Source organism: Aphanomyces invadans, assembly GCF_000520115.1.
Source record: "Aphanomyces invadans strain NJM9701 unplaced genomic scaffold supercont1.20, whole genome shotgun sequence".
Lineage (NCBI taxonomy): Eukaryota > Oomycota > Saprolegniomycetes > Saprolegniales > Verrucalvaceae > Aphanomyces > Aphanomyces invadans.
In genome coordinates this window covers 956,927-973,570 of record NW_008580165.1, presented here as the reverse complement: position 1 = coordinate 973,570, position 16,644 = coordinate 956,927, and the positions used below count along the sequence as shown (strand labels likewise).

At 55.6% G+C, this 16,644-nt stretch overlaps 4 protein-coding genes across 5 annotated transcripts; 2 read left to right on the top strand and 2 right to left on the bottom strand.

Moving 5' to 3' along the window:
* The first annotated feature begins 43 nt into the window (after positions 1-43).
* H310_09370 (hypothetical protein) lies at positions 44-2,469 on the top strand. The gene has a single exon (XM_008875426.1). The coding sequence runs from the start codon at positions 85-87 to the stop codon at positions 2,377-2,379; it is 2,295 nt and encodes a 764-aa protein (XP_008873648.1). The 5' UTR covers positions 44-84; the 3' UTR covers positions 2,380-2,469.
* Positions 2,394-6,891, bottom strand: H310_09369 (hypothetical protein; the record flags this gene model as incomplete). The annotated part of the gene is made up of 1 exon (XM_008875425.1): positions 2,394-6,891. The coding sequence occupies one exon, from the start codon at positions 6,889-6,891 to the stop codon at positions 2,587-2,589; it is 4,305 nt and encodes a 1,434-aa protein (XP_008873647.1). The 3' UTR covers positions 2,394-2,586.
* A 312-nt stretch (positions 6,892-7,203) lies between these two features.
* On the top strand, positions 7,204-12,967 carry H310_09368 (hypothetical protein). Its single transcript, XM_008875424.1, has 5 exons — positions 7,204-7,885; positions 7,935-8,701; positions 8,741-10,153; positions 10,199-10,456; positions 10,504-12,967. Exons 1-5 carry the CDS (start codon positions 7,251-7,253, stop codon positions 11,217-11,219), a joined length of 3,789 nt encoding a protein of 1,262 aa, XP_008873646.1. The 5' UTR covers positions 7,204-7,250; the 3' UTR covers positions 11,220-12,967.
* H310_09367 lies at positions 11,199-16,132 on the bottom strand. Of its 2 annotated transcripts, XM_008875423.1 has the most exons (4): positions 14,162-16,132; positions 13,614-14,116; positions 13,391-13,566; positions 11,199-13,342 (listed from the first exon to the last, which is right to left on the bottom strand). In XM_008875423.1, the coding sequence occupies exons 1-4, from the start codon at positions 16,089-16,091 to the stop codon at positions 11,299-11,301; spliced, it is 4,653 nt and encodes a 1,550-aa protein (XP_008873645.1). In that variant the 5' UTR covers positions 16,092-16,132; the 3' UTR covers positions 11,199-11,298. The 2 variants fall into 2 exon arrangements, with proteins under 2 accessions (XP_008873645.1, XP_008873644.1); XM_008875422.1 differs by having other exon boundaries at positions 11,299-13,566.
* Between the last annotated feature and the right edge of the window lie 512 nt (positions 16,133-16,644).

Here is a 16,644-nt window from a genome sequence, read left to right as displayed (position 1 = left end):
GGGTTGGAAAGGGTGACGATCGGAATATCTGGACTTGACTATACACGGGACGAAACGGAAGAACCCATTTCGTAGAGCGGCAGGATGCGGGGCAAAGTTCTCCTCCGCGCGTCCGAGTACCAATGGATCTCGCGCGTGATGGTCCTCGAAGTCGCATCTCTCTCGTTCTTCTGTCCCAAGTCCCAGTGCAGTTTGGAGTGCGTACAGCTACGGGATGCCACGTGCGAGACGGTAGTGGTTTCGTCCGACCATTTGCACTGCTTCCGCGTCATCGAGGTCGATGACGAACACCACGCCACTAAGGAGTGGATCATTGATGTGGCGTCGTCCCAAGTCAAGCAAAAGTGGATTTCCGCCATTCAAACGAATATTCTTGAGCTCAAACGCGTCCGCTGCCCTGCCAAGGATGTCGCGGCCAATTCTGCGAAGGAGGCTCCTGTGACCTCGCTTCCCGCAGACAACATGGATCGAATCGATACTGCTCGGCGGCTCATCCATGACCTTCAAACTCAGCGCGGCAGCGTCTTCCTTCGTGGGAAGGACGTTCTAGACATATTGCAGAAGCACATTGGGATCAAATCTCGAACGGAAGCGGTGATCCTGGGCAACACGCTTCTGAACGAAGGGTACTTCAAGCACATGGTGTCGCAGTACACCCTCTTGGACGACGACTGCCTCTTCGAGACAGTGTCGCGCACCCAGGTCAACCTCCAAAAGCAGTTCCACACCATGCCGGACGCCGACGACGGCGACGACGAAGTCGAACAGTCGCTGCAGAACCAGTCCAACGGGTACTACTGCCCCGAACTGCACAACTTGTTCGTAAGCATGCTGTCCGAGATCGAGATCTCGTACGTTGTCGACGATCCTCGTCCGAACGAAGATTTGTCGATCTCGGCGGTGGACCTGGACCGGAGCGGTCTGGCATTTGACGCGGCAAAGGAGCTCACGCTCAAGGAATGCATCTACGGAACGGACGCCGTGGAGTGCCTCATGAACGCTGGGTTGCTTAACGAAGACGCCGCGGTCGTGCTGGGGAACCAACTCTTGGCCCGCGGATACTTTAGTCCAATGGACAACGACACGGACAGTTTTGAAAACGCCAGGAAGCGGTATGTCCTGTCGTCGTCCATCACGCGATCGGTGGCGCCGACGGCGGAAGAGACGCTGATGGAAATTCAGTGCCAGGAAGAAAAATACCGGCAGGACCTTGTCCGGCGCGACGACCTCAGAATCCACGGCATGCAGCTGCTTGCGGCTTCGTTCCTTGTCATCCTGCTACTGGACAGTCTCCAGTCCATGTCACTCGGGCTGAAATTATTGCTTGTCGCGTTTTGTGTCGGTGGCAAGATGTACTTCCACGACCCGCTCATCACTGCTGCCGCACCTGCTCACCTCCCTGCCAAACTAACTGCGCCAACCAAAAAGCCCAAGACGAAACGAATGACAGCACCATCCACGACATCGGTCGACCTGCCATCGCCAAATCAGCTCCGAAATCGCAAAAATCGCGCCGGCGAGACGCCCATCCCGTCGACCACGGCGTCGTCCACGTGGAGCGACTCAGGTAGCCCCACGACCATCGCGACGACTGAACCTGTTGTGTCGTTGACTGCCGACGAGCTCGCTCGAGTGGCCTCCTTCCGAACCATGCTGAGTATCACGGACGAAAACAGTTTTCTTTTCAAGGACGACTACCTGTACAGCGTCCTGAATGTCCGCAATCGCACCATGACGTATGCGGCAGAGAAACTACAGCGGTGCATTGCTTGGCGGCAGTCGTACGGTGCAGCCACGATCACGATGGACGAGATCTTGCCTCAGCTATCGAATTGCTCGTTCTACTGGTTTGGGTACGACTACCACAACCGACCTATCATTTGGACGCGACCGAAGCTCAAAAATTGGGGCAAGATGGACACTGCGCTTGAGATCCGTGCTCATGTGTTTATGATCGAGCTCGGAATCAAGCACCTGATGCCGCCGGGAGTGACCACATTTACGCTCGTGACCGACTGTCGAGATGTTGGATACCGAGAAGTGGATATTCGGCTGATGAAAGGTCTGATGGAGGTCTGTTCTGGCAATTACCCCGATCGCATCGGCGCCATTTGCATCGGGCCACTCACCACTCTGGTGAAAACGTTGACGCGCATGCTGTCACCTCTGCTTCCCGTCCGACTTCGGGAAAAGGCCAAGTTCATGAAGCATCCTGGGAAAGAACTGGAAGAGTTCATGGCTCCCCAGTATGTCCCCAAGTACATGGGCGGCGAAGCGGACCATCCGCTGAGTCAAGTGCCGGGCGAGTTCGACTTTCAATTCATGCTCACGGAGCAGCGGCGGCGACTTGAACGGCTGTCGCAGCAGGCAGCGTCTTAGCACATAAAGACTCTTCCACGACATTTTCCACCTGATCCGTTTTTAGCACACCGAGTTAGCAAACTGCACGAGTGGTCAAATGCTATTTCCTTCCAACACTCGATGGAGCGCCAAGACGCTGGTGCAAATGAGCACCGTCGGGTAATTCGGATCGGTTGACACCCTGTTGTCCAGACGGTACAAGTTGTATTCGAACAACACGACGGGCTACGACACCGACTGGGTTCGGGCTAGCTTTTGCAGCGAATGCAACGCGCCGTCCGTATTGAGCTGCTGGAGGTCATCCTTGGCCCGTTCCAGCACCTTGAACGCATTTTTTGTGATTGGATTGAGTTCGCCATTGTACATCTTCGAGTTGGTCGCCATGAGCTCCACATCCGCTAAAAATGTCCGCATGGAGTCGTACTCCAGGTCTCGAATCTTTGCGCGCATCCGCTTTAGGTCCATCGGTCGCTTGATAATGTTGTAATAGTCGCGGATCAAGCTGCCGTCGACCGGCTCGCGAAACAGCGCGCTCTCCGGCATTCCCAAGAGATTGAACAGAACTTTCTCCAGCAAACCATTCAGCCGCGCGATCGGGAGTCGAATATGTTCAGTCTTTTTGTCCTTGGAGCCATACTGCTTCTTGTAAATCTCGGCGCTTTCAGCCACGTCCTGCAATCGCTTGCGCTTCTTTTCAATCTGGTGCTTTCGCGCGCCTTCACGCAGATTGGTCAGGTTCAGGGTCAAGCTATTGCTGTCCTCCTTCATGATGTCTTCCAAGTTGGATTTCTTCAGCGTCAATTTCAACGGGGCGTCCGACTTGACGCTTTTGGGTGGTGGGTCGGTCTTGGACTCGATGAACAGAGGGCAGTTACGGTTTGTCCGAATGTGACCCAGTTGTCCGCAAGCTGTGCATTTGATGGCCCCGCGACCCCCGGCGGCCACGTCCTGGCCTTTCTCCAGCATTTCCACATATCCCTTCGTTGCTTCTTCCTTCTTCTTGAGCTGCTTGAGCTCATCGGCAATCTGTTTCTTCAGTAAACTCTTGTCAGTCTCCGCCCCTTCCAGCTTTTTGCGTTTCCGGAGCTGGTTTCGCTCCTCGTCTTTTTTTTGGCGCTCCTTGAAACTCTGAGCCGCTTTGTACCGACCAATCGCTTTTGGATCGACAACAAATTCAATCTTGACAGTCTCAGTGCCGTCGTCATCGATGATCCGGGTCGTTCGCTTGATGGCTTGACGAATTCCTCCCGCCCGAGGTGACTGCGCTCGCGACGCAGGATCGACTGGGGATGGGATCGCAGATGACGCGACGGAGTTTCCCTTGGTCGACGTCATGGACGACATCGAAGTATTCAAGCTGTCTTTGATGCCGCTAGCTTTGAGTTGGATGCGCAGGTTGGAAGCGTCAACCTCAGGACGGCTAAGCCGGCTTCCACCTCCTCCTGTCGAAGAAGCTGTGACCCCACCGCCGCCACTCTTCATTTCTTCCATCAAACGTCGCAGTTCGTGGGCGTCGTCTCGCTCGGACATGGTGGTCTTGGTGCGAGTCAACCCGCCCCCGCCAGCTTTGAAAATTCCTTGAGGGCCTCGAGTCGCGTTTGTCGTGGCGACGTCATCGCCCAGCAAATCGTCTTCCAAATCTTCAATAAAGTCATCGTCGTCGTCCGACCCGCTTTCGCTGTCGTCTTCGAAGTCATGCTCCGTTGAGCTCAGCACTTCCAACTGACGGAGATAAATCACGTCGCACTTTCGTCGGTACTCCTGCTGTTGTGCACTCAGCGACTTCCGCGCCCCGCGGACGAACTTGTTCAGGGTACCAGCCATTCCGTGCGCCGAAGCACGAGTACTCAGCTCTCGCACCATGTAAATACGATCCCATCGCCGCAATTTTAGAATGTCTTCCTCAGCCATCCCAAGATTCTTGAGCACATCTCCCGCTTCCTTCATCTTGAGCTTTCGTAAATCTGCTGTTGTCCCCGTCACCGCGGCCACCGCCTTTTGCACTTCAGCTTCAGACACTGCGAGCTCTTCGTTTTCTTCCTTCTTCTTCGCACGCGACTGAGGTACGCGGATAAAACTGAACCCTTCCCCACGCGCAGACGGATCACCCAGACCACCGAGCTGCAACATACCCGAGCCCTTGCCTTGCAAATGACACTCCACGTAACCATTCGTCAAATTCCACGGCGTCAGCAGTAGCTGTTCGTTGATAGATCGAGCGATCTGAATGTCGTTGCGCAACGTCACCAGCACGGGGTCTCGATTCCACAGCTTTTTCTCTTCTTCCGCCAGGTGTCGACCCGTGTAACCCTGCGGCACCAGAATGCGTGACGACAGCAAACTCTCGCGGTACTTGAGGCGCTTGGTCATTTGGCTGATGGCAGCTTGCACTCCAGTCGGGGTGAACTGCTTCGTCAACCCCATGTCCAACAGGCGCTGATGACCGCTCATCATGCTCTCGTACAGACAAACAGACTCAGGCGACACGCTTGCGCGAATCTCTTCTTCACTGATCACGTCCGACGACTGCTTGCGCTTCCACCATCCCGAGTCGTTTCCTCCGCGCTCAAATGTCGCCACTTCCTTCATCCGCTTTCGAATGGCTGTGCCAGACTGGTTTGGGAACGCTCGCGTGATGTCTTCGATCTTCAAGCGCTCGCCATCACTCGTCTTCTTGAACAGACGCAGAATGTGGAACGACATGTACGGCCGAATAAAGTCGTTTGCGCTTCTCGAATTCGGGGCCGGCACCTCGATCTGGGGCTCCACTTGTCCAGCCAAGTACAACATCGGGAGCTCCATGATGTACATGGTCGATGCGCCCTTCCCCTTCTTCGATACGGACCGCGCCACCAGAAAAATCTCGTACTTATCGTCGGCAAATGGTTCGAGGAAGTTCGGGCGTGGTGAATGGGGAAAGATAGGAATCTTGAACAGTTTCGAGTTTAGGGAGGTGACCATCTTGCCTGCGGGCACATCACCCACAAAAGGCGAGTCTTCGTTGTCGCCCAGCGTGACGACCTCGCCAAGGCTGACCGTTGGCGGATGGGGCTTCTTCTTTCTTTCTTTGCCCTTCCCTGCCCCTTCGTCCGCCTTGCCTTCACCTCGAGTGTCGGGTGGACGCCAGTAGTGCAACACTCGCGACGCCATGCCAGGGTTCGCCTGCATCGGGGGATACTGCTCCGTGTACTCGAGCAGCATGAGCTTTCCTCCCGCCGTCGGGTTTAGGTCGGATGTTTTCTTGATTTGGGACAACGTTGGGTCGTTCAGATCGGCGTCGGCCACCTTGACACTCTTGCTCTTCTCGGCGTTCTTGGCGCTGACCACAGGCATTCGCTCATGAATCTTAAACTTGCCGCGTGGTCGATGGAACTCTCTCAGTTTGGCCAGCGGCAACTCCGGCTTGGTCAAGCTAAGTTTGATCGCTGGGAGCGAGTGGTGGACGTGACCCATGTTCTTGATGATACGCGGGTCCTTGCTGCGCTTCATCTCGCCAAATCGACTCTCGGCAGTTTGCTGTCCCCATTCCAAGTTGCCACGTACGACGTCGAGACGGGTATTCTTGTCGCTCATCTGCTTTTTGAGCTCCTCCTTCCTGATCTCGATCGCACCCATTTTGCGCTGTGGGATGCGGAGGGTCGCTCGCACGTTCTCCACGAGCGGGTTGGACAAGATCAAATGCACGTCATTTTCGTCCAAAAGGATGCGGGATGGCGGCATGTCCTCAGTATCGTCCCACCCGATAGCTTCCTGCCACGATGAGTCCAACAGCGCCGGATTCAACGCACATGGGAGAATTGTCTTTTCAGATGAGGATGACGCTTTCGTAGTTGCGGTAGCTGGTCGTCGGGGCATTTCCCATCGATACTGTCGTGGCTTGGTCATGTCGAAGTCGTCGTCGGGAAATGCGAAAGCCGCGGAGTCGTAGCTTGACAATTGGTACACTGGAGATTGGCGACGTTTTGTCTGAGTGCGTTGGGCACTCGATGGAATCCCTGTCTCAAACGGGCTTTCGTCTTCTTCGGGAACAAATGGCGGCGTTGTGTCGGACTCGTCTCCCCACAAGATCGCATTTTCCCAAGGAATTTGGTGAACACGATGGTACGCAGAGATTGGAATCGTGGGAAGTGAGTATGGTATGGCAGACGACTGAATTGAAGTTCCTGATGGAAAGCGCTTGTTGGGCTTGCCAATTCGATTCTGTTTGAGTGTTTGAAGCTGCTTTTGGCGAGACCACGCCGCCGAGTATGTATGCGACGACTCTGTAAGTACATCCAGCTCGTCAGCACCATATCGAAACGTGCTTGACTTGTCTCTGGTGTCAAATTGCACTCGTTTGTCTCTTTCAACGATGTCTTCAAGCGACATAGCTTTCTTCTTCCGTCGATATAAGTCCATGAACGTAACATACGTCGTGATAGGCTTTGGATCGACCTTCACCGTCTCAATCGTCTCGATTCCGTCGTCGCCATCGTCCGTCCGTCCATTCTCGTTATCGACGCGGACATCTTCGACGGAAATCGCACTCATGCCAAATGAGCCGCTCTGGGACGACATGCCCACTTCCGGATAAAGTATTTTATCCGGAATATTTGTTCGAGACGTTTGTATTCGTCTTTTAATCTAAGGGTGGTCAAATGCACGATGGCGCTGTCGCCCCGGCGGACTCTGGCTCAGGCCGCCGTAACAGGGTGCGCCTCATGCCCACGCATCTTGCATCTCGCTCGACTCTCTCGTGGATGTCGCCTTCCTCGTCATGTGCGCTTCCTGAGCCCTTGATATCCCTCTTACGACCTATCTAAGGTGTAGATGGATAAAAAGAACAATGTTGAAGTGACCCTTCACGGGTTGGCTTGACAGACGAACCAGTGGTTCCAGGGGCGTGAGGAATGGAAAAGCGACCGCTGCTGCCGCGGACAGCGCCTTTGGGTAATTCGTGCCCTGAGAAGGAAGGATGCATGCAAATGATGCTCTTCACTTGGATGAATCCCGTCATGGAACTCGGCAACAAGCGACCACTCGAAATGGACGACTTGTTCCAACTCAACCCAGACTTGCGGGCCAACGCTGCCTCCGCGCGTTTCAGGAAATGTTGGGACATGGAGCTTCAAAAGACATCGCCCAGTCTTGCTGCTGCACTCTTTCGTGCGTTTGGAGCGAAATTCATGGCTGCTGGCGCCCTCCGATTCATTCGCGACACTCTCCAGTTCATTGGTCCCTTTGTGTTGCAGCGCGTGATCGCGTTCCTCCTTACGCCGACTGCCCTTGTGTCGGAAGGGCTCGTCTACGTCGGGTTGGTCTTTGTAGGGGGCATCCTGCAGTCCTTGTGCTTTCGGAACTATCTGTACCTCGTCTTTGAGACTGGTTTGCTCGTTCGATCGGCCATTGTCACGGCTGTGTACCAAAAGAGTCTCGCTCTCTCGGTCGGGGCGATGACTCGTCACTCGGCTGGCGAAATCACAAACCTTATGTCCATTGATGCTCAGCGTCTTCAAGACCTCTTGGCGGATCTGCATGCGATCTGGTACGCCACAGTACCCTTCCTTTGACCGTGACCACGTTGTACTTGCTAGGTACGGTCCTTTCCTCATCGCCACATCGTGCACGCTGCTGTGCTGCCACGTTGGCACTGCTGCGTTTGCAGGGCTAGCGGTGATTCTCTTTGTGATTCCTGTGACGCTGTGCATCGCTCGTGTCATGCGCGCTCTGCAGAAGCAGCTCATGGAAGTGAGGGACAGTCGGGTCAAGGTGTGCTACGAGGTCCTCAGCGGCATCAAAGTGCTCAAGTTGCAGGCGTGGGAAATCCACTTTGCGAACCGCGTTGCAAGCTTTCGCGCAGACGAACTGGGGAAGCTGACATCGTATCTCATGGCTCGCACTGCATCCACGTCGCTCTTCAACGGCGTGCCGTCGTTGGTCACGATCGCCGCGTTCACCACGTATGTTTTGCTTGGGAATTCCATCGACACATTGACTGCTCTCACGTCGTTGTCGCTGATCGCCATCATGCGATACCCGCTCTTCGTTTTGCCAAACGTCATCAACGCGATCGTTGAAGCGAACGTGAGTTTTCAACGCCTCAAAGCATTTCTCTTGGAACCAGAGCAAACTCCGGTCGGATGCGGGACGCTCCAAACCATTGGATTGCTTGTCGACGGCGCCGCCTTCTCATGGGAGCAGCCGGTGGTACCCAAGCGTCGTGCATCCGCGATGGACGATATCATTTCGAATTTGTCCTTTCGATTGGAAAACCAAGGAATTTTCGCTGTCGTTGGGGAGGTCGGCAGTGGCAAGTCGACGCTGTTGTCTGGGTTTTTGGGTGATGCCACATGCACGAAAGGTACTGACGGTCTGCCTAGTCAACTAACTGGAATTCCAGGCACGGTTGCGGTGCGGGGATCGGTGGCTTACGTCGCCCAGCAGCCATTCATTCAGAATGCAACCGTTCGCGACAACATTTGCTTTGGCTTGCCGTACGAGTATGGTCGGTACATCGCCGTCGTTCGGGTGTGCTGTCTTGAAGCGGATCTGCGGATCTTACCTGGCGGCGACCTCACCGAGATTGGAGAGAGAGGCATGAACTTGAGCGGCGGGCAGCGCATGCGTGTGGCGCTGGCACGGGCTGTGTACCAAGATGCCGACATTTACTTACTGGACGACGTCTTGGCTTCAGTCGATGCTCATGTTGGCGCCACCATCTTCCAAGAGTGCATTCGTGGAATGCTGGGAGGGAAGTTGGTCCTGATGGTAACCAATAATCTCCAGATCCTTCCACACTGCGACAACGTGATGGTTCTAAGCCAAGGCTGCATCGTCGAGCATGGAACGTACTCGAACGTTCTCGAGGTCCCGAACGGCACATTGGCGTCGATGGTGACGAAGTATAAAGTGTCGGACGCTCCTCCACCACAAGAATCGGATGACGAAGGAGACAGCGACGAGTTTGGAACCACCCCAGGACATGCCTTGGTTCGGGTGCCTTCCAGCGAGATAGCGGACAAACCATCGACGATCGTGTTAAACGAAGATCGATCGACCGGCGACGTTCCATGGCCGGTATTTGCCTTTTGGATTCAAGCTTGCGGCGGCACATGGGTGGCTGTACGAGTCATGGTGGTTTTTGCGCTCGCGCAAGCCACCAACGTCGCAGCCACGGTTTGGCTAAGCCACTGGTCCACGGAAGACCAGAGCCTGGACGCTGCAAGCCATCGCCGAGCCGTGATGGTGTTTATTGGGCTTCATGTGGGATTTGCAATCCTCCTCTACCTCCGGGTCCTCGGGCTGTACCTGGCTGCCCTACAAGGTAGCAAAGCGCTTTTTCAAGCCATGTCCAGCCAAGTGCTTCGTGCACCGATGTATTTCTTCGACGCGACGCCGCTTGGCCGCATCATGAATCGATTGTCGAAAGACATTTATGCTGTCGACGAAGACATTCCGTCCACGTGGGCCAACGTGCTCACGACCGTGTGCAGCGTGGCGGCCACCCTCACCACGATCGCCGTCGTGACGCCATGGTTTATCACGGCGCTCGTGCCGTTGATGTGGTTCTATGCCACGTCCCTGCGGTATTTTGTCAAAACATCGCGCGAGCTGCAGCGTCTGGACTCGATATCCCGGTCGCCCATCAATGCCTTGACAGGCGAAACTCTGGACGGCCTTGCAACCATTCGCGCTTACAAAGTCGAGCCTTCGTTCGTTCAGCGCAACATGGACTTGCTCGATTCGAACCAGCGCGCGTGCTTTTTGAACTTTTCAGCCAACTGCTGGCTTGGCCTGCGTCTGGAAGTGTCTGGTACGTGGGTCGCTCTGTTCGCACGACCTGTTAACCTTATCGCAGGTGCATTGGTCGCGTCGTTAGCAACTCTCTTCGTCGTGCTGCATCACAGCCACACGTCTTCGGCGTTTGCAGGACTTGCAGGCGTGTCCTTGACGTACGCATTCACCGTCACGCCAGCCCTCAACATGTCGGTGAGGTACTTGAGTCAGCTCGAGACGCAAATGGTGAGCGTCGAGCGCGTTCAAGCGTACTCTGTCATGGCCACCGAGGGTTCTTTGCGGAGCGACGTGCGGCAGTCGCCACCGTGGCCGCAGCAAGGTATTTCATCTTCTCGTTCGTCCTGAACAGAAACTCAAGTTTTACAGGGCGTATCGAGTTTGAGTGTGTCGACTTGCGCTACCGCGTGGGCATGCCACGAGTACTACGACAGCTCAGTTTCACGATCCAAGGTGGCGAGAAGATTGGAGTTGTCGGGCGCACTGGCGCTGGAAAGTCTAGCCTGGTCGTGGCGCTGATGCGCCTCGCAGAGATTCACAGCGGTCGCATTACGGTGGACGGCATCGACATTTCGTCCATTGGGGTGCACGACCTGCGCGAACAGATCTCAATCATTCCACAAGACCCGGTGCTCTTTTCAGGCACGTTGCGGTCCAACATCGATCCGTTCCAACGGTGCGCGGACGATGCGCTGTGGGTAGCTCTTAAGCGCGTGCAGCTCACTGTGACCTGTCTCGACGACTCGGTGGACGAACGAGGCGCCAACTTTAGCGTCGGTGAACGGCAGCTCATCTGCATTGCGCGCGCCCTCTTGAAGCAGTCCAAAATTATTGTCATGGACGAAGCCACGGCGTCCATCGATGCCGACACGGACCGGTTGATTCAGCAAAGTGTCCGTCAAGTCTTTGCTGCTTGCACGTGTATCACGATCGCCCATCGGCTCCACACAGTCATGGACTCGGACAAAATTCTCGTCATGGACCGCGGGTCCGCCGTCGAATTTGACTCGCCCACGATGCTGCTCAAGCAAAAGCAGAGTATATTTGCCAACCTCGTCGCCGAATCGAGAAAGAGCCACGAGTAGTATAAGACCCACGAGATGGTAGATGCAATAGTGTTTAAATAGGAGCTCGAGACGAGTGCGCACGTTGCTTTCATCGTCATCACAACCACTTGCCCGACGACGACGTGGATGCGCCCGTCTCCGGGTGGATCCTGTGGTCCTTGAGCAGCTGCCGCAGCCGTTCGTTTTCCTTGGTCAAGAGGTCCACTTGCTCACGGAGCCGTATCGCTTCCGCTTCAAACGACTTGTTTGCGGCCAGCATGGAATCGGAACGTTGCATGAGGTGCTTTGCGTCCGACTCGGCTTGTTTGGCTCGCGTGAGCGCACATCCAAAGCTTTCTTCGGACGTGGCAGCTTCGGGCGACGTGAGTGGTGTCGAGTGGCTCGACCGCGGGGACGTATCGACCCAGTTGGTGTCGTCCAACTTGGGCGGCAAAACCAGTTGCTTTCTGTTTTGCATCGCCAATTGCGCTTCCTCTTGCCGCGCTTGACGAGCTGCGGCCTGAGCTTGAGCTTCGGCCAGTGCCGCGGCCTCTGCTGCAGCTCGCTTTGCCACAAACTGTTTGTGGAGTTTGCGGTGGCGGAACGCAACTTGCACCGACACAATCCGGTGGCGCATGTTGTGGAGGAAATTTTGCTCCAACACTCGTCGGCCAAATGCCTGCAGCGTCACAGCCGCCCGTAGTTTTCGATCGAGCCGACGCCTGGCCAGGAACCCCAGGACAATCTTCTGGATGATTGTGGCTTGCTCATATTCAAAGTCGGACTTGAGAGTTTCGAGCTCCTCGAGGACACCCGCCTTGAAGTACACAAGCGTCTTGCCCATTTGATACTCAACCGGCATGTGGAAGCCCATCTTGGCCAGGACCTTTGCACACGTATCTTGGACGTTGGTGGGTTGCACCATCGACGGTGGAAACATGAGCGAGTACCGCGTCGCGAGTTCGTGGGCAGAGAGACGGCTGGGGTACCCGGCTCGGGAAATGCGGATGGCGTCGATCACGCCGGCCGACCGCAGCTGCGCCACGACCATCGGTTTGTCGAATTCGGTGGGGGACTTGACCGCGTTCGGCTTGATACAACGGACGTAGTGAACATGCGTCGCTTCAATCGTTTCCATGAGCTTGGACAGGGATGTTTTGAATTGCTGCCCGAGTGTTTTGGGAGGCACAGCCTTCCGGCGAGCGCCGAACGATTTCTCGACGACTTCTTCATCCTTGGACTTGGTTACTGTCGCACCGCCTTTGCGACGAAGGTTCCATGCTTGAATAATGGGCGGGATAACTTCGCCTGCAGAAGCACTTGTACCTGAATTCGACATCTCTTCGTCTTCGGGGTTCGGAAACAGGTCGACGACGAACGAGACTGAACTCGCTTGAACCAGCGTGAGAAGATCTGGCATGAGCGCGTCGCGGTGCTTCTCCATGAACCCAATTGTTTCGTACGTGACCGCGCCGGCGTAGTGCTTGATCGTGAACTGGGTCCGCTTGACCTTGGCAAACGCAATCACCGGGCTGTCTTTGGCGTTCGTGCGAAACTTATTCACCAACGCTTCCTCGGTGCCTCGCGGTTGGCGCAGGTGGTCGTTCATGAGGTTGATGATCCCGAGCTTGCCTTCGATCAGGTTCAGAATGTCCTGGTTGTCGGCGTACTGAATGTGGTCCCATGCGAGCCCTTCCCGGACGTACTCGTCTTGCACAGACGAAAACACGTCCTTGACAAACTTTTGCTGGAGCTTCTCGTTGGCGTAGTTGATGCAAAATTGCTCAAACCCGTTGTGTTTAAAGTCCTCGAACCCAAAAATGTCGAGCACGCCGATCTGCGTCGCCGCCAACTCGACCGCGATCGCCGTGTTGATGCGCTGGACGAGAAAATCAAACAAATTGGCGTAGATGGCCTTCGCAAGTGCGTCTCGGTTCTCGGCAGCTTCCACGGCGTTGAGCGGGACGGTCACCGACTCGCGATTGGATGCGATCGTGCGGTTGCAAAATGCGAATTCAATCGTGGCGGTAGGGAGCCCGAGAAGTTCAGACACAAGTGCCAACGTGTTGTTGCCTTTGGCGACCGCCGACGTCGTGTCGCTCGTCGCAGTGAACGTGATTTCTCCCAAGTGTAAAATACCTGCCAAGACCGAGTACAGCGTCCTAGAGAGAAATCCCAGTGAGTCACTGCCGACCGCGATCCAGTCGTGCCATTGCAACGGGCCGTCCATGTGGATAAGACCGAGAGCTTTCTCCGTCTTCTTCAGCCACGCGGCGTCGTCCATGCCGTCGATCTGCATGTCTTTCAAGTGTCCCGTGTAATGGTACGCATGTGCCGGGTCCAGGTGCAGCTTGGCTTGATCGGCACACGACAGTCCTGACAAAAGCTACCCCGACTTGGATCAAGACAAAGGTCCAACCCAACGGGACGCACCTGGTAAAAGATGTGGTAGTTGCGCTCGCCGTCAGCAAACGATACGACGCGGGACTTTTCCAACAAGTACGTTTCACACCGGCCGCCTTCGAGTCGTCCTTGGCGGTCAAACTGGAGCTGGGTGAATTTGCCAAACCGAGACGAGTTGTCATTTCGCAACGTCTTGGCATTCCCGAACGATTCGAGCAATGGATTCACATCAATCACACGCGCGATGGTGGCGTCTTGACGGCCCCCAGCGATCGTAGCCAAGTGGTGCATGAGAATCTTTGTCGTTTCGGTCTTCCCGGCTCCGCTTTCGCCACTGACTAGAATGCTTTGGTTCCGAATCTTGTCCAGCGGCTGCATCATCTGCTTGTACGCGCGGGTCGACGTCGCGTAAACGTGGGGCGGCAACGACTCTTTGGGCTGATGAAGGTATTTTTCATGCAGCTGGTCAGCGTACAGCGCCCCGAGCCATTGATATGGGTTCACGGCGATGACAATCTCGTTCGTGTAGGTGTCTAAACAAAAAGTCAACACACTTGGGCCGATATCTCGGAACGTACATGGCTTTGCAGCCTCGAAGCGACTTTTGAGGTTGTACAGAATGGACGGTTCGTTGAGGAATCGCAGATTCCGCATATCTTCGACCCCCTCGTGGTGCGCGATCGCGAGCGGAAGCGCGTCGATCTCGGTCGCTTGCGTGCCACCGATGGCGCGAATCACGTCGGCGTCTTTCAGGTCGATTGTCCGATTGCTCGTGTCATGTGCAAGTTTCACTCGAACGTGCTTGCGACGAGTGTCGACCGACTCGATTTCAGCCAGTACCCACGTCTCGGCCTCGTCTGGGATGTAGCACAGCATGCCTGGAACACACGCAGGGGTGTTCTTGCCCTTCTTCGCGTGGGCGGCAGCAGCCTTCTGTTCCGCTTTGATCGCGGCTTGCAGGGCCATGAACTTCTGGCGTTTGCCTTCTTTATCAAATTTGGGGCGGTGGGACGGAGCATATGTGCGACGTTCGCGTACCCAGTTGAAGGAACCGGTGGAGCGAGCACAGCGAAAGACTGGCTTGGACTTTTTCACTGGCTGGGCCATCGTTGGAACTGTTGACGGGGGCCGGAGCTTGGAAGGGTTGAAGGAGGTCGAGGACGTCGAAGACATGAATGCCATCAGTTTCGACACCGGGGCAGCCGAGGGGGCCGCGGCGGGAGCGGTGCTCGGCACTTTTGCTAAAAAGCCAGCCAGTTTATTGACGGGTTTGGCTGCAACCTGCGCAGCGGGTAAAGGGGTGGCCTTTGGGATTGGAGCTTCTTTCGGAGGGGTAGAGATCGGAGTTGGCTTCAGAGCAATCGGAGTAAGTTTGGGCACAGCTGGTGCCGCTGGAGTTGGCATTGCTGTGGTTACTGTCTTTGCTGTGGAAGGAACTGATGCAGGTGTCAACGAGATCGGCGCGGGTTTCACCTGCTCAACAACTGGTGGGGTGGTCGATTTAGGTGTCTGAAGAGAAGTGTGAACTTTTGGCGAGGACGGTGGGGTCATCATGTCGTCGTCGTCATCTGGCACTCTCGCCTTGACTGGCGCATTTTGCATGAGCAATTTCGCAAGATTGGCGCGGGGGTCGGCGGACTTTGGGAGGAGACCCGGCTTCGATGCAACCAGTTCGGGAGCTTTCGGCTGGGGCGGCGGCGGAGTGGACGCATTGGCTCGAATTGGGCTTCGAGCGCAACTCTTGGGAGGTCCTCGAGGTTTTGACATGTGATAGTGTATGGGTGACGGCGGAGCGTCGGCAATGGATGGCCTCCTGTCCGTCCGTGATTCGACAGACTGTCTCCTGGACGGAGGGCGGTTCGAATCCACCGACTGATTCCGCGACGATGGCGCGGGAATCACGACAGGTGCAGTGACGGGTGTCTTGGCCAAGAATGCGGCCATCTTACTCTTTGGAGGAGAGTTCGCAAGGGGAATTTGATTCATGAACGCATCGAACTTGGACGACGACCGGTTCGCTCGAACAAAGATGCTTTCGGCGATGTCGGTAACTTCCTCGTCCGCGCTGTCGTCGTGAAGGTCTCCCAGGCCAGAGTCGTCGCTCGACCATCCGTCGGACGCGACACTGTTGGAGCGATACGATGCTTGGCTCTGGCACATACTTGGAGTATACTGGATCGACGCTCGGATTTCCTCGGCAAACATGTTGTACAAGGCGGAGAGCGTGCGGAGAACAATCGACACGTCTTTTCCCCAGAGGAGGTCGTCGGCGGTAAACATATCTTGCTCGGGAACTTCCATGCGATGCGCCCAGTGCAGGAACGCAGTGATGTTTTCTTTGGAGTGGAACGTTGTCTTGAGTTTGTTGATTCGGATCGACGCGTTGAGGGAGTTGGCGAGCTTACATAGGATCTGTCCGTCCTTGAGGAGGTTGAGGAGGTCTCCGTCCATGCGAGTGTTGACTGTGGACGCGATCCATTCCTGGATGTGCTCCAGTCGTACGGCCATCGCGTCGTGCCCGAGTCGTCGGAAATGCGATGCACCGTGCGTTTTTTACTTTCAGTAGGGGCTCGGCCCAAGTGTCACCCACTTGGTCAAAGCATTTGTTGATTTACAGCCAATCCGATGCGAAGAAACACGAGAAAGTCTTTTTTCTTGGTCGAAATGGACGAATTTTATCCAATCAATGGCTAATGTATGTCATGCCTTTCCTCCGTTACTCGCGCGATGAAGCCAGAGACGGGCTCCCAATTATAGCCAAGATGGAGCGAGGCGGCGGAGTTTGGCGAACGTGCCAAGAATAACTGCGCCAGACGACGCCAGCATGGGACGAGATGTCGTGAGCCTTCCTCGGGATGGCGTGAGCCTTCTATCAAAGTGGACGGGCGAGTGACGAGGGCCAGAATCTGCGTTTTTCGACGTCGCCACGCTGGGATTGAACAGCACCTCCCAGACAATGGCGGCGGACGACGTGGTTGAAAGGGATGCGACAAATCACGCGAGCCGAGCGCTTTTTTACTAGCTTGCCCATCTGCATCCGTCCACCCGATGATGGTGGGAG

Excerpts from the sequence above, each read along its gene's own strand:
- H310_09370 (XM_008875426.1), top strand. The coding sequence starts at position 85 with ATGCGGGGCAAAGTTCTCCTCCGCGCGTCCGAGTACCAATGGATCTCG.
- H310_09368 (XM_008875424.1), top strand. The coding sequence starts at position 7,251 with ATGGAAAAGCGACCGCTGCTGCCGCGGACAGCGCCTTTGGGTAATTCG. Across the intron at positions 8,702-8,740 it reads TGATGCCACATGCACGAAAG|GCACGGTTGCGGTGCGGGGA; the intron begins GTACTGACGGTC and ends CTGGAATTCCAG. Across the intron at positions 10,457-10,503 it reads GCCACCGTGGCCGCAGCAAG|GGCGTATCGAGTTTGAGTGT; the intron begins GTATTTCATCTT and ends CAAGTTTTACAG.
- H310_09367 (XM_008875422.1), bottom strand. The coding sequence starts at position 16,091 with ATGGCCGTACGACTGGAGCACATCCAGGAATGGATCGCGTCCACAGTC. Across the intron at positions 14,117-14,161 it reads CTTCGAGGCTGCAAAGCCAT|ACACCTACACGAACGAGATT; the intron begins GTACGTTCCGAG and ends CTTTTTGTTTAG. Across the intron at positions 13,567-13,613 it reads ACTACCACATCTTTTACCAG|CTTTTGTCAGGACTGTCGTG; the intron begins GTGCGTCCCGTT and ends AAGTCGGGGTAG.